This window comes from Acanthopagrus latus, chromosome 13 (genome assembly GCF_904848185.1).
Source record: "Acanthopagrus latus isolate v.2019 chromosome 13, fAcaLat1.1, whole genome shotgun sequence".
NCBI lineage: Eukaryota > Metazoa > Chordata > Actinopteri > Spariformes > Sparidae > Acanthopagrus > Acanthopagrus latus.
Window position 1 is genome coordinate 11,001,378 of NC_051051.1, and position 15,281 is coordinate 11,016,658.

The window sequence follows — 15,281 nt, forward strand, 5'->3', positions numbered from 1 at the left end:
TTTTTCTGTTATAACAGCAACAAAAATCCCCCCTGATCGACCAGTCATTAAACTGTAAGTTTATCGTAAGTGTGTTTATCAGAATTCCCATCCCATCAACCATCTTGGCCTGATCTTCATCTTTGGGAGCACGAAGGAAACGTGAACCGGATACATTTTAATAATAATACCAAAAGCTTCAGCCTGTACTTATATAATATATCTACTTTATTGTTCGTATTCATATAATTCGCCGCCAGTTTCAATCTATTTTTTGTGTTTGTTTGAGAGACATAAAGGTCCCGTGTGGTCCACCGGAAAGGGCGGGACTTCGACGCTGCTCCCCCCTCTCTCATTGGCTGGTAACCAGGAAGTTATTGGGATGATTTTGGGAGCGCGAAATCAGGAACTGTTGTAGTTTTTCCTAAAGGCTGCCCTACTACCCTACATTTTAAGAAGGTAGTTGGTGTAGTTTCGACTCCCGTGTCTTTCGCCATGTGTGAAAAGATCGAAAAGGTAATGTTTACGGTCTTGTTTGAACGACTACATGAGTTGATGCACAGGCTTGCCGTTGGCTTTTGTTCATCACCCGGTTCCGTGTCGTTCCCCTCAGGTGAACAGCTGGCTTAGCACCGTGTTCGGAGACCAGCCGGTGCCGCACTTTGAGGTCAACACAAGGACCGTGGACATCCTGTACCAGCTGGCACAGTCCAGTGAAGCCCGGTGCAGTGACACGTCCCTGCTCATAGAGGACCTCAAACAGAAAACATCAGAGTATCAGGCGGAGGGTCAGTGCAACCCACAAATGGCAGCTAAATGCAAAGAAACATCGACTGACAGTGCTTTTGATGCAGTCTGAGTGAGGTTCATTCATATAGACATAGCTGCAATAAAACGGATGGGGCAGATATACATGATTGATCAGCCATGTTATGAAAAATCCACCGTTTAGCTGCTTTTCAGAAATGACAGCAATATTCTTTCAATATACAGGACAACGTGTGCACGTGAAGTAGTTTACAGTAAGTCAAAGCTGAACCGAGATGCTGATCAGTAAACGTATTTACAACTAACACTGGAAACAATGTCCCCTTTCACCTTTTCCTCTATTTTCTCTTTCAAACCCCTCTCAGGGTTTTGAACAAAAATCTGTATAATCATCAGATCACTTCTCTTCTTCCTCTTCTTAACAATTAAGCTTCCAGATCGCAGCAATGAACCTAAGTGCAATGTAATTATTACTAGGAAGGCTGCACAAATAGTTTAGGGCATCTCTTCCCTCCTGTTTTGAATTACTATTTGATAATATTTAATTTAGCTGTTCAACTGTAATCCCCAGGAATGATGAAAACAAGACCCAGATGGATACAAACCTATTAGTAGGCTTATCTAGTGTCTTTAAACGCTTCACTGTTGTGTATACAGTTTATTCTTGTGTCAGACAACGTTGCTGTGCATTATTTTCCTTAAGCACTCACAGCGTTTTCACTCGTTTCTCATCGGACTAGGTGCTCATCTCCAGGAAGTTCTCCTGCAAGGGGTTGGCCTCTCCTATGCGAGCTTGTCTAAGCCCGCGTCTGATTACTTGTCTGCGTTAGTGGACACCGCCATGGTGCTCGGAGTCAGAGACACATCGCTGGGCAGGTACATTGTCACCCCCCCTGCTGAAATCCATTTTCTGTCACTGTTTTTTCTTGTTGGTAGTTTCCCTGATGATCTTGTCTCGTCTAGCTTTATGCCTGCAGTGAACAACCTCACCAACGAACTTCTGGAGGCAGAGAAGTCAAACAGGAGGCTTGAGAGGGAACTGCAGGCACTCAGAAAGAGGCTTGGAGCGACTCTGGTGCTGCGGAGCACCTTACAAGAGTAAGATCCAGAGGATGACTTTGGCATGATCATATGTTTGGCTATCACATGCACGCCGTGCTTCATCTCTAATCAATGCTGTTAATTGTCCTCAGGGATGCAAACAAATTGGTCAAATCTCAGGCTGTGGAGAGCGCTAAAGCAGAGGAGAGGCTGCTCAACATGGATTTCGTGACGGCAAAGGCCAAAGAGCTGGTCAACAGACGGGAGAGGGCAGAGGTGTGTTGTGGTGTTGTATCTGCATCTGTATTGGCTGCACAGTGCGCGTTGAGTTGCACATTAAGGTGTTCATAGGCGTAACAATGCCCAGACACTCAGTTGTGCTTCTCTCCATTTCATCCTGGTTGTTTTTTAGTATCCATATCTTCGTGAGAGTTTTGTTCTGCTTCAGAAAAATTAATTACAATTGCTCTAATGACAGCTTGCTATGCAGCCTGAAGAGGCATACATTATCGTTGTCCTCTGCCACTAGGATGTGCAGACAAAGATCAAACAACCGGGGGGATAAAATAGTCAGTTTGAAGGCGGGACACGAAGAGGATGGGCAGAGACTTCTAGAAAACATGAAGTGTGTGTGTGTGTGTGATAGCTATTATGCTATCAATGTTTATGAATTCATAGCTCAGTCATGTTGCCACAGAACAAATTGCCTTCAGAAGTGTTACAAAAGGTGCAGAAATTGCTCTCTGACAAAATAACCTCCTGCGACAGAGTTTTCAGTTTTATTTATTAAGAAATCCACAATGTAGGTTGACCTGGGGATCATTCGGGCATCAGGTTCTTGCCTGTGGTAGAGGCAGATCCAACTGTTAACGCCCTTCGTATCACTGTCTGTCCTGGAGCTTGGTTGGGTTTTTTTAAAAATCCTTTTTCTACATCAATCCTGCAGGCTCAACTTGTATCCAGGAACATGGACAAGTCCATCACCCACGAGGCTATTGTCAAGCTCTCTGAGGTAATTTCAGCGGTCAAGTACCACTGGTAATGAAAATGTAACGACTCTGCTTTCAGGGTTTGAAAAGTGCGATCTTGTTTTTCTCTCTGCAGGAAGTCACTGCGCTGAAACAAGAAATAATCCCTTTGAAAAAGAAACTGGAGCCTTACATGGACCTGAGCCCGGTATGTCTTTTTTCAGATTGTAACATAACAGTCCAACGAAAAGAAATGCTTTTACATTGTCCAAAAAATTTAATCATAAAATGGAAATTTCAATTTGTGTGCATGTGTGTAAATTTCACCTAAATAAACCAGCCAGAGAGAAATTAGTGAATCACGTTTAGATAACAGTTTCCTTATTTGTCTTCACAAAATGTTTTTTTTTCTCTTTAAAACCACAACAGAATCCCTCTCTCGCTCAAGTGAAAATAGAGGAAGCAAAAAGAGAACTGGTGAGTATCTGAATCCTTTATTTAGTGATGGATCATCCACTGGATGCATACTTACATTTCATACATTTTTTCTTTCCTCAATTACAGGCTGCACTCGATTCGCAGTTGGAGATGAATATGGATTTTAAATGAAGATTTTTTGTAATGTAAAAATGTTTCCTGTTTTTGAGCTGTAAATGTAGTCTAATAAAGTAAGTTGCCATGTCTGGGGACCTTTCTGGCCTATCGTGGATGTTGCACTCAGAAACTGTGGGGGGCGCCAAATCACACAGAAGGCCATTTTCTACTCACTGTTGCTTTAAAGCTCTAAAGTGTCCAAGCAAATCTCTGTTAATATCTGTTATATATATATATATATATATATGCTATATTTTACACTCATATGAAGTTGCCTAAGATGGGGATTTTTTTTTTGTAATGGTTCACTCTCATTAGATCTGTCCTGTCCTGTATTGTGATGCAGTCTCTTTCATCGTAACACCGCAAAAAAAATCACAGCCCCTTATTTTGAATGCTCTGAGTCAATAAAAAAAGCTTTGCTAGACTGAACAGCTGATTTCTTACAATTTATATATATAAAAAAAACAAACAAACACACACACACACACACACACACACACACACACACTTATGATTGCTGATTTATGATCAGCTCATGTCAGATTTCAGGAGGCAGTGTAAACCATGATGTTTGGCTGGTCTGCTTTGTCTCCGCCTCTTCCTGTTTGATGGAAAACATCATTAATGCTAATCAAATGTTTTGTCTTCTTAATCCAATCGCTGTTATCTAATGGAGGGCTTTTGTTTTAATAACATGTCGTGAGAATTACTTCTTTAAACAAGTTTGCCCCCCAGAGGCATATTGATTGTCCCTCCGTCTGATGAAACAAGCAGAAAGAGGTGGTTCAGTGGGAGTGGCCTCGTGTTAGAATGAACTGCAGTATGTTTTAAATCTATCTATGTGGCAACTTTGGAAGACTAATCAAAAGAAAACCACTACATTTACATGATTAAACCTTATTTTAATAGTTGTATTATATTTTTCATGTTAAATTATACTTTATTAAGTGTAAAGACATCAGAAATCCTGCTGTATCCTACGATTAGTTCATCATCAGAGCTACAGGTTGTGTGAACAAAAGTGCAGAAAAGAAAATATATATTAAAAATATATATTTTTTTAAATTTTAAACAAGATCCCAACATTTTCATATAAAATATAGCAGGTCAAAAATGGGGAAAATGTGAAAAATGATGGGAAAGACATCTTAAATTTTAATTAAGTCAAGTGTATCTACAATGAACAGTTGGAATAAGCACTCACAAGGAGGTCAGCTGGTTCTGTCTTAACTTTCCAGTGCGTTATATCTATGCATTTACAAAAATAAGACGATATCCTCTGCCTACATGTCCACATATTTTGGATAAATGTCTTTTCACCATTCCTCTGGAGTAAAACTGCACATCGACTCGGGTGCTTTTTAAAAAATTTTTACTTCATTTTTTGATCCACGTGTCTGAATCTCGCCTTGAAAACAAAGTGCAGGAAACATCTCCAGCTTGACAACAAAATTCCACAGGCTTTGGAGGGATAACCTCTCATGAAAGGGGTTTCATGAGCCACTCCCTGGGTGCCTAAAGCTAAAGTACAGAGAACAGAACCGACTAGGGGGCCTGTCGTCCAGTTTGTATGCAAAATATCACCTCGCAGTTCCTCCCTCCCCTCCTGGGAGGCGAGCGTGGAGACCCCAACGTCTCTGTCAGTCTGACTGTTGTAGGCCTGCTCTGCAGTCTGACACATAGATTGACCGGTTACCATGGAGTGGGTCATGGATGTGGGGCAACGGAGCAGTTTACCCAGTAGGCCCCCTGCTTCATTCAAAGGCACCACGGCTAGGGCATCGACAGTTTATGAAAAGAAACAGAATCATAATATCGCTGGCTTGAAACCGAAAAAAAAAAAAAAAGCTGAAGTGAATTTGGGACACACACAAAGCATCAGTAACATCAAAGTGTGCTGTGTATTATATTGGAACTTGCACCACATTTCTTCTTATTTATTTGTTGTTTTCTTGTCCAAAACCCATTTGTCTTTGTGTTTCTACGGTTTAATGTTTGAGCCTCATTGTGTGGAATGATGAATGTGCAGAGTTTGACACTGGATAGCTGTTTTCACATTCATTGTTTGAAGTTAAACTTTTCTCTGTGCTCTCTGGCAATCGGATTTTAAGACAAAGATTTTAAGTCGGATGAGAGGCGGCTGCTTACTTTTTATTTTCAAACTAAATTGCCATTTCTTTTACTCAGTCACTAGTGGGATGTGGAAACCTCGTGTGCATGCACACTGAGGATGGAGACATCATGTGTCCGGGATTTAAACTTAAAATGGGAAATATTTGCAGATTGCTATAATCTGGAATTTTGGTATTTAACATAGTAATTAAATGTATTTTTTCTTCTTCTGCAGAATCCATGTCAAACACACATTAGAGACGTTTGCGTGCCTCGATAAATGTGTGGCGGGGGTGTGGGGGGGGGTCTTTAAAATCTTTGTTCTGCTTGCGTTCAGTAATTACACTCAAGTTGAATCCACACAGTCGTTGGTGTCCCTTTGTGTTGAACAGTGGTGGGGACATGACGGTGAGATTAAATAAAACATCTTTTCAATGGTCTTCAACGTGTGCGCTGTTCGGCAGTGAAGTGAGGGGATGAGGAGACGTCGGGGTCGTTCAGTGCATAATATCAGTATCATATCAGTCGTTACATCTTAGCTGTCAAATAACATTTCTTGGTGCGCGCTAAATCTCGGGGCATGTTTAACAAATCACGCTTTTAAAGGTGCACCATGCAACTTTATTCCACAGGCCTGTAAACAGGAACAGAGCCTCTTGATATGAGGAACAGCAGTTTGCAAAAGCTAACCGTGAGTTTTCAGTGTACTTGAAAGCCGGATGTTTGCATTTGTAAGTTTGTAGGTACAAACCTGAAAGCAAGACGGGCATACGGTTCAAGGATAAAGGACCCTTGCAACCAAAACTGTAAACAATGAAAGTCGCATAGAGTACCTTTAAATGGATATGCAATGCAAGTCAAATTAAATGTGTGGCGTTGGTTTTAGGGACCAAAAATATCAGACATGTCACAGGATAAACGGTAAATCTAACATGGGACAATAATGTTTTAAGCTAGATCTTTCTAGAAAATGACCTAGAAATCATAATGAGAGTTAATGAGCAGAGAGTGGGGAAAAAAACCTATATCAAATTCACACTGTAAGAAATGTTCACCAAAAAAAAAACATAAAAAAAAGAAAACGTGCACCTGTGAGTTTGTAAGAGTGGGAAGGGAGGATGAGGGAGGGGAGAAAGGAAGAGGAGGAACCCCACAGAATGAAAGTATTTTGCAGTAATCCAAAAAGTAAACACGCGCCTCATGTTTGGTGATGGGGGGGGGGAGAGAAAACAGAAGGCTCCCTCCTGCCCGGCCGTGCGTCATACCATTGAGTGTGCGTCGCCCCCCTCTTCCCTTTAAAATAGTTTTTATCTGCCACGCCCACGCCAGAATTCCCACTCAGCTGTTACTGTAAGACGCCTTTAGCCTCCCGCATTGCATTGATCTCGCAGATCCGTGCTGTCGGACGGCGCGGTGGGGGAAGTCGGGACTTGAGGCCACGCGTCGGGCTGATCTCCGCTCGTCCGTCACTTTTTGGAGCAACTTGTTGCGCAGCTGCTATTTGCTAACCTCCTCTCTGTGGGTGCTGCGGGTAGGCGCTCTCTTCTGCTCCATCGGTGGTATTTTTTTTTTTTTTTTTCTGTTTTAGAAAGGAGACACATGGATGAAGTCGAGGGGGGTGCTTTCTCCCGCCGACCTGCTCGCACGGGTTTTCACGGAGTCCCGCAGCCCGCGGTGAATTTCCGAGCGTCTCTAATATGATCTCAGAGACAGGGGATGCGGACCGTCAGCCGTCTAGACTGGAGCCACAGCCTCTTCTACCTGACTCTGCTCCTGTGGACCAGACGTGTGAGTGGACTGGCTGATTTCTCAAGTAAGATGATGATGATGATGATGGTGTTGGTGGTGGTGATGATGATGCAGAGAGGAGGAGGGTGGATGGGGGATACACCAGCATGGTTAAAGATCCCTTTTGCTACTGTCATGAGGAGTGTAATAACAGCTGTTTTTCAGGTGACACTTCAGACCTGGCATGAAGCTGCACACCTGTCTCAGAGGGGATCATGTAAAAAGACACAATGTGGCGTCTTATCTTCTTGTAATGTATTTTTTTCGGCACTGGACTCAGAGACTTAAACATCCTCTTAACCGGCACTGCAGCTACTGATTGTGTACTGTTGATCAATCCTTTTGATTATTTGTGGTGGGATCTATTGGTTTAGCTGATTGGTTTATAAAACGTCAGAAAAATGGTAATCTGCTGTCATCAGTGTTTCCAGAAGCCTGATTGTGTTGAAGATCTTCAGTTTACTGCCACAGAGGAGTGAAGAAACCAGAAAGCTCTCACATTTCAGAAGCTTGATTCAGACAATTTTGACCTTTTCTTTCATAAATAAACAACTTAGATTTAGTATCAAAATAGCTGGCGATATATTTTAAGGTGCAGCATGTAAGAATTTCAGTTGATAACTTTAAAAAACAACTAAATTGATGCGGGAGAAATAACTATCTATGTATTGTTTTTGAGAGACTGACTGAGGATGCTATGCTAACCAGCTAGCTTCCGGCTTGTCATGGTCCAAAACTCCTATGTTAGCTAGTGTGACATGCAAAGGCTCCCAGTCTGGACCACTAGCTGCATGGCTAACTGAGCTAACTACTGAATGGCAGCCACAGATAAGAGCAGTTAGCGGTTACCCTGGTGATACGCTACCCCCGCCTATCGGTTTGGAGCATGAATTTCGACAGGTGGCCGACTCTTACATATTGCACCTTTAAAAAGTTGACTGATCGATTGACCGTTGCAGCTCTGAAGCCAGTGGAGTCGGGCACCTGCAGGTCCCTCCGCGTCGATCACTCCCGGGCTGTTTAAGACAAATAGCGCAAACATCTCAAGATTAAGGACTTGGTCTCAGATGTTAACTTAATCACATCCGCACACCAAGCGAGGAAAAAAAAGAAAAAAAAAACAGTTGGCGATTTTTGCCACCCAGGACAGAAAACCTGGCAGTCAGCACTTGGTAGGCAACATGAGGTAACAGACAGAGCTCCCAAAGGGCCACACACACTAGTCCGAAACCACAGAGGAAGAAGATTAAGAAATAAAACCCCTTTTTAATTCTATAAGTCAAAGTTAAGAATCCTTTTCTGTAGGTTCATTTAGTTGGTGTTTCCTTCTCTCCTCCTCTAACTGTGGGCCACCTGCAGGCACACCCTCCCTCAGAGGGTCACTTCCCTTACACAGTATATTTAAGTGGATTTAAGGGGCACTCTAGTGATTTTGTGTTGCACTTTCATACATTTTCGGGGAAATAATGGTGAAAACTGAGATGACCAAGGCCTGACTTTTAGTTTTTAATATGGGCTGAGTTCCAAAAATGTCTGGTGAGTGCCTCCTTCTATCAAACCCCACAACTTCAACTTATAATACAGGCTTTCAGGCTGAGTTGTACGTCTTGAAAAGTAGACTTAATTTGATGAGTAAAAAAAACTGATGGAGCGTCCCTTTAATTCATCTGTATCTGTTTTTGTCTGACAGACTATCTGTCCAGGATCATCACCAGTCACTCCGTTCGGGCGTGCGACGGGCACCCTCTGCGGCTCCACTGTCCGCGTCACTCCACCATCTCCATCCAGTCGGCCTTCTACGGGACGGGCGAGGCGACGCTGTGCGGGGCGGACCCTCCGCTCAGAGCCCACAACAACCACAGCTGCTCAGCTTTTACTGCCCTACAGGTGCGTTTTATAGATGGGATACGCAGCACTTTTTTTTTTTTACTCTCCCTGGGTCAGTTGTAAGTTGGTGGGTGTTCAACAGCCAATTTATTTTCTCCCCATATGTGTTTTAGTTTTGTAGCGAACGCACTCTTAGACGATGACAGTTTCCTTCTGATCACTGTGCTCGCATCTAATCCTGACTGTCCCTGGTGTGTGCCGTGCAGAAGCTCCTGTCAGAGTGTCAGAGCTACAGAGACTGCCAGCTGCCTGTCAACCACCTGCTGTTCGGGAAGGACCCCTGCCCCGGCACCACCAAATACCTCCACGTGGACTACAAGTGTAAACCAAGTGAGTTGAGCAGCTCAGTTCTCCCCCCTCAGTTTCCCACTGCAAGCGTCCCCATTACCTTGTCATCCTTTTTTTTTTGTCTCCCCCCACCCTCGCTCAGCTGAACACAAAAGACATGTGGTGTGCGATGGGGGGATGATGATCCTGCGCTGCAAGCCCCCCAGGGTCCTGAACATCTACGCAGCTGTCTATGGTAGAAGCCTGGGCGAGAGTGGCACCTGCCCCTCGCACCTGACCAGACCACCCCCGTTCGGTGAGTCTGAACTGAATATTCAGATGATTGCTTGTTTGTTTTTTAAGTAAGTTATATAATGTCTCAGTGAAAGAGGAAAAGGTTTGAGTAAAAGAAGTTGCAGCATGCCAAACAGATAATCAGCTTTAGTGCGACATTGTGCAATAGGTTTTGTTTGTAGTCGGCACCTACGTTAAGTTTGACAAATTGGTACAGACCTGGGCTTTGTGTTTACAACAGTGGTGAAACTGTGTGGGGGATGCCAAATGGCACAGAATGCCAATTTCTACATAGTTCACTTCCTTTTAGAGGCCAAACAGGAAATATGGAAAACATTTAATCTATTCAATTTTTTATTTTTTATTTTAAAGCTTTAAGACCATCTCTGTTTTAATTAGCAGTTTGTATTGATATTGTTTTTAAAACTTGATTTTCTTTAATGAAGTCAAATTATGCGTATGTGTTAGAAATAGTTTATTGAGTGTCAGTGTGGGGGGGAACCTGGATATGTTACGGTTGCTCCTTTTAGAACAGAAATATCACACTACAGATATAAACAAGATATAAACAGAGAAGGATAATGAGACACAAGAGTAAGTAAGAACAAATATATAAAAGGCAAAAAATATCAAGATGATTAAAAAACATATATGTGCATTAGAACTGTAACATGTGACAGCTTTACTAACTACAGTGTAGATACTACCGAGTAATACTACAATATGTAATAATTGCCTATAATCTGACACTTTATTTGAGTCTCCAAAATAAATGCATCTACTTAACAGTGCCTGTGAAATTCGACAACAGACATGATGTGAACGGATTGTAACGTGGCGCGCAAAAAAAAAAGAGACCTTCCCCGACTGTACTGTGGACTTCTATGTCGGGGACTGGGCTCAGATTTTCCACTGCAGCCCAAAGCATGTGACTTGATGCACGTTCTCGAGTGCCTCTTCCCCGACGCCTCTCTCTGCTTCTCTGACCGAGAGCGACAGTCCCACCGAGACTCTGCATCTGCCAGTGACGATGCAAATGCCAGGGATTAGCGTCTGAAACCCTTTTTTTTTTTTCAAAATCTCAACAGACATTTGAACAATAGGAGGACAAACACAGGTGTTACTAATAACGCCTAAGTGTCCCAATAAGCAGTGACAGCGTGAAGGATGCCAGAGCAGATGAACGGAATTCATCGTTAGCGTTATTGTGTACAGCTGTTTTCCTCCTGAGACATGACTCAGTGCGTCTTCTATCCAAAAATGGGCCCCGTGGCAGACGATGACATAAGTGAAGGGCCCCGTGGAGATATCAGCTCGAACCTGCTCATTAGAACCAGAAAATTTGCTTCACAGCGCGCAGCGACGGGGATTTTTACGGGGCAACGGGGTCTCAATTAAAGAGAGAACAAAGCAAAAACAATGCAGCAGATTCCCCCCACACACAGCATGTGTTTCGAAATGTAAAAGCAGAAAAAGGCACAGGTGTAACTAATAACGTCAGTAATGGCCGCATTCCATTCCGCTGTCGGTAGTGTTATTGAGCGCACCTGTGCTTTTCCTGGTGCGGCGGGCCAAAAAGCGTCTGCTCCGGAAAAAAAAGGGCCTATAGGAGAGAGGTTTATGATGGATTCTTCCAAATTGTACTAATACTGCAATGCCATGACACACTTCTTGAAATGCATTTGGACATCTGAACTAACTCAGAAGCACTGAGTTAAGTATTTGCTTCGTGTGTTCAAAAAAAATACAAAAAATACACCAGATGGCTGCCAAAAAGTGATCTCATTGTAGTTAAATTATAACCAAAGTCCTGCAAAATACTGAATCAGTGGTTTGGGTATTGCAGCTGAAGTAACCTACATATGAAGTAGAGCCTTGTTCCAAAGTTTAGAGAGTATTTTACACACACACACACACACACACACACACACACACACACACACACACACACACACACACACTGTTCACTGTTTCTTATTCACTGACTGGCTCTCTCTGCTGTTCCCCACAGAGTGTCTGAACCACGAGGCTGTGCACCTCGTGTCCAAGTCCTGCTACGGCAAACAGAAGTGCGCCGTTGCTGTCGGCAACCAGACCTTTAGGGACCCCTGCTTTCCAGGAACCAGGAAGTACCTCAGCGTGGTCTATTCTTGTGGTGCGACTCTCCCTGCTTCCTCATTCACAAGATGCAATTACGCACTCCGGTGATGAATTAGAGAAAAGTGGGTGGTGGGGTTGGGTTCAAAATAGGAGCAGGCCTGCAGTTCACGTCACGCCTGTTTTTGTTTTTATCGCTCTTTTTTATTCATTATGTGACAGTGAACGCTTGTAGCTTTCCCCCTGGCGGGATTGTTATCTGCCGATCTTCGCCATCAGCTGTTCTTATCATCATCACACCCAGCAACAACACAGTAGCCGGGGAATAATGGGGACTGTGAGCTCAGATGTGCGTGGTTGGTTGGGGGAGGCGGCTGACATCCTGGTAAACTTCCTACGATTGGCACAAATGCCAGTGAGGTCATTGCGGCGACATTGTTCGCGTGTCATAATTTTGGAGAGCAGACTTCAGCCATGGCGTTGGTGTCTCGTCGTCTCCATCTCATTCGAGAGAAAACAATGTGTGTTAACCTTGTAGACCGGTAATCAAAAAAAAAACACTAGAGGAAAAAAAACATTCCCAATGTGAGAATGTCATTCCATTGTGGGCCCGGTTTGTGTGTGGGAAGCGGGCACGATGTTACCGTAGAGTCCAGATCAGTGTTTCCACATGCAGTGTAAAGACTCTCTCTCTCCCTGTAGTACCGCAGGCTTTATTGAAAGAGGCAGACCCTCGCATATTCAGCTCCACCCCATCTCCCACTGTGGACACAGAAAAAGGTAACTGCATCACGATCTGTTGCAATTACAGCTTTTCTGTGGCAATTTTTTTTTTTTTTACTTTTTATTCAACCATACAATTTGTCGTGCTTTCCATGATTTAGTTTTATAATTTTTTTCTACACATAAATCTTCATTGAAGTGTTTGTCCGTATGTCTGTTCATGACTGTCCTGGCTTATATCGTTAAGTTGTCACGGTGGGTGTTTCATTTCTTGAGACCAGCTGTGTATTGGTGACGCTGGGCTTCACGACTCCTTGTGTTGAAATGCCATGACAGTTTTAAAATGTTGAAAGCTAACTCTGGTCGGTGCAACAGGGGCTGTGGTAGAATCTGGTGCTGTAACAGTAAAAAATGTCTTTTATTATAAAATTACTGTTATTTAAGGTAACCTCTTTTCTATTTTACTAAAAAAAATCTGTATTTTGATACGCAAATGTTGCAGATTGATTGGATAATTATATGTTGTATAAATAACATAAGTATAAGTTTGCGACCTTTAATTTGCAGACTTCAGATGTTTTTGTGCATCGAAAATGTTCATTTCTACAAAAAAATTTGACCATAAAATTACGTACAAAAAATGAATACAGGGGAAAGCTGTAATTTACAGCAATTAATTTTTTTTTAATTTTGCAGTATTTTATGGGAAATGTTTGGTCACTTTTGCAGACGGACATTTGACTGTTTATTTATATTTTTAAGAAACCAAGACCAAAAAAACCCAAACAAAAAAAAAACTGATTTAAAGGGACACCATGTAGTTTTGGAGACGAAATTGACGGTGGTGACGATGTGTCTGTAAGAAAGTCCATTTCATCTGTATTGAACTGTGACCTCCTTCACCTTTTGTTGCCATTGTTTTGCATTCTGTGGCGTTTCTAATCTCACATCCTAATTCTGATCTGCTCCTCTGGCAGATGTGGAGGAGCCTCTCTCCAAAGGGTCCAAACGGCCGGTCAACTCAGGAGCCATGATGAGCAACTCTCTGCTGACCTACGCCTACATCAGAGGTAAACGCCGCTCAAAAGCTTACCCACGCTCGTGAACCTGTTTTAAGCATCTCCTCCCTCCTTCCCTTCCTCACACAGAGCACCCGGAGATGGCGGCGCTGCTGTTCACCTCCAGCGTGTGCGTCGGCCTCCTGCTCACGCTGCTGGCCGTCTCGGTCCGGGTGACCTGCAGGTGGAGCCGGGTCAGCCGAGGCGACGGACGCGCACCCAAGTCACGCAGCCAGACTGTGAACCACCACCACCACCACCACCAACACCAGCAGGAGGAGGAGGAGGAGGAGGAGGAGGAGGATGACGAGGATGAAGATGATGGAGAGGAAACAGAAAGCTCTTTGATCTCGGCAACAGAAAGGAAGGCGATACAGGACTGGGAGGAAGTGACTTATGTGAGCGAGGCCGCCGAGCGGGCGGAGAGGATCGAGCGCAGAGAGATGATCATCCAGGAGATATGGATGAACGCCTATCTGAACGGCAGCTCGTGTTAACAAAACTGGGACCTTAAGGAGCGTGTCCAGGATTCTCAACAGCTGTTCCCAGCCTTGAATTATTCACAAAGCAAGATGTTATTGTTTTTTTTGTTTTTTTTACATTTTAAAGCAGTTTATTGTGTGTTTTGACATTTTTAAGGAGCACTCAGTTTATGAAGAATGTCATTTTATTGGGTTATACTGCAATACTAGCCAGTTTTTAGGGGATCAGCAGGGTTCAAATGTGTAAAATGGGCGGTCTTGTACATTTTCTGTAATTGTTTAAATGTATTTATGCACATTCTTCACCAAATGAAGCTAGGGTTTCAGGTTGAAATTCTGTTTACTGCCATAAAAAAAAAAGGTAAAATCTTTTTTTAACAGAAGTCACATAGATGCCACATTGATTCACATCGAGTCAATTGTTTTTATGTCGCTCGATACCATTCATTTGCCTCACAGGATTTACAATCCATATATTATACAAGACCCTTTATCCTCAGACCGTTTGTTTTTGATGAGGGAAACACCTGGAAGAAAAAACTTTGTCTGGGAAAAATTGAAGAAACTGCATCCCAGAAGATCTCTCTTCCGGGATGGACAGACATGACTTGTGAGTCCCAAATAAACCAACGACTAACTGAAAGTTAAGAAGAGTTGAGACATCTAAGATCAAGTCTAACCCAACCAAGTTCTTGACCTAGAAAAATCACAAGAGGAGGACTATGGCCTGACTGCAGTTGCTCACAAAGTGCACTTATGGCATGTTGTAAATACACCAGTGCCAACGGCTAAAGAAGAGGCACACGTTGCTTCAAACATAATGACAGAGTGATCTGACATGATGGGAAACGATCAGAGCCGAAACCTCCATCCAGCCCTGACAAAATCAAGCCAGGGTGTGACCACTGTAGCGAGGAGGTTCATGGAAAGACAAGTTGTTGGAGATGGTTTTAGGCCCCAAAACGAGTTGAATTTTATATCAGATTAGGTTACTTTGAAAAAAACACAAGAATTCCACCTTTCTTAAATGAAGCCAGACAAAGGCATTGGTGTATGTAGTGAGAAAATGTCTGACCCATAGCACATAAACCAGTCAATCCAAATCATTTGAGGGTCTTGTTGGAGCCGCAGCTTTCAGTGACAGGTCAATCTGTGGAGCTACCAGTCGATGATGTATCAACGATATTAAAAGAGCTCATATGAGTCATGAACCAGATGAA

At 43.0% G+C, this 15,281-nt stretch overlaps 2 protein-coding genes across 4 annotated transcripts; both read left to right on the forward strand.

Annotated features, from left to right (window-relative positions):
- Nucleotides 1-333: 333 nt before the first annotated feature.
- On the forward strand, nucleotides 334-3,782 carry haus1 (HAUS augmin-like complex, subunit 1). The gene is made up of 9 exons (XM_037119431.1): nucleotides 334-495; nucleotides 593-767; nucleotides 1,488-1,623; nucleotides 1,711-1,845; nucleotides 1,941-2,064; nucleotides 2,735-2,800; nucleotides 2,893-2,964; nucleotides 3,186-3,233; nucleotides 3,321-3,782. The coding sequence occupies exons 1-9, from the start codon at nucleotides 475-477 to the stop codon at nucleotides 3,363-3,365; spliced, it is 822 nt and encodes a 273-aa protein (XP_036975326.1). The 5' UTR covers nucleotides 334-474; the 3' UTR covers nucleotides 3,366-3,782.
- A 2,805-nt stretch (nucleotides 3,783-6,587) lies between these two features.
- eva1c (eva-1 homolog C (C. elegans)) lies at nucleotides 6,588-14,767 on the forward strand. 3 transcript variants are annotated; one of them, XM_037120462.1, is made up of 8 exons: nucleotides 6,588-7,253; nucleotides 8,944-9,140; nucleotides 9,347-9,470; nucleotides 9,571-9,723; nucleotides 11,713-11,856; nucleotides 12,501-12,578; nucleotides 13,499-13,591; nucleotides 13,670-14,767. In XM_037120462.1, exons 1-8 carry the CDS (start codon nucleotides 7,163-7,165, stop codon nucleotides 14,074-14,076), a joined length of 1,287 nt encoding a protein of 428 aa, XP_036976357.1. In that variant the 5' UTR covers nucleotides 6,588-7,162; the 3' UTR covers nucleotides 14,077-14,767. The 3 variants fall into 3 exon arrangements, with proteins under 3 accessions (XP_036976357.1, XP_036976358.1, XP_036976356.1); XM_037120461.1 differs by having other exon boundaries at nucleotides 6,591-7,278; XM_037120463.1 differs by lacking the exon at nucleotides 12,501-12,578 and having other exon boundaries at nucleotides 6,588-7,278.
- Nucleotides 14,768-15,281: the final 514 nt, after the last annotated feature.

Bases quoted from the DNA above. Each gene is read 5' to 3' on its own strand.
- haus1 (XM_037119431.1), top strand. From the start codon at position 475: ATGTGTGAAAAGATCGAAAAG. The intron at 1,846-1,940 runs GTAAGATCCAGA...AATTGTCCTCAG, and splicing joins CTGCGGAGCACCTTACAAGA to GGATGCAAACAAATTGGTCA. The intron at 2,801-2,892 runs GTAATTTCAGCG...TTCTCTCTGCAG, and splicing joins CTATTGTCAAGCTCTCTGAG to GAAGTCACTGCGCTGAAACA.
- eva1c (XM_037120461.1), top strand. From the start codon at position 7,182: ATGCGGACCGTCAGCCGTCTAGACTGGAGCCACAGCCTCTTCTACCTG. The intron at 7,279-8,943 runs GTAAGATGATGA...TTTGTCTGACAG, and splicing joins TGGACTGGCTGATTTCTCAA to ACTATCTGTCCAGGATCATC. The intron at 9,471-9,570 runs GTGAGTTGAGCA...ACCCTCGCTCAG, and splicing joins GGACTACAAGTGTAAACCAA to CTGAACACAAAAGACATGTG.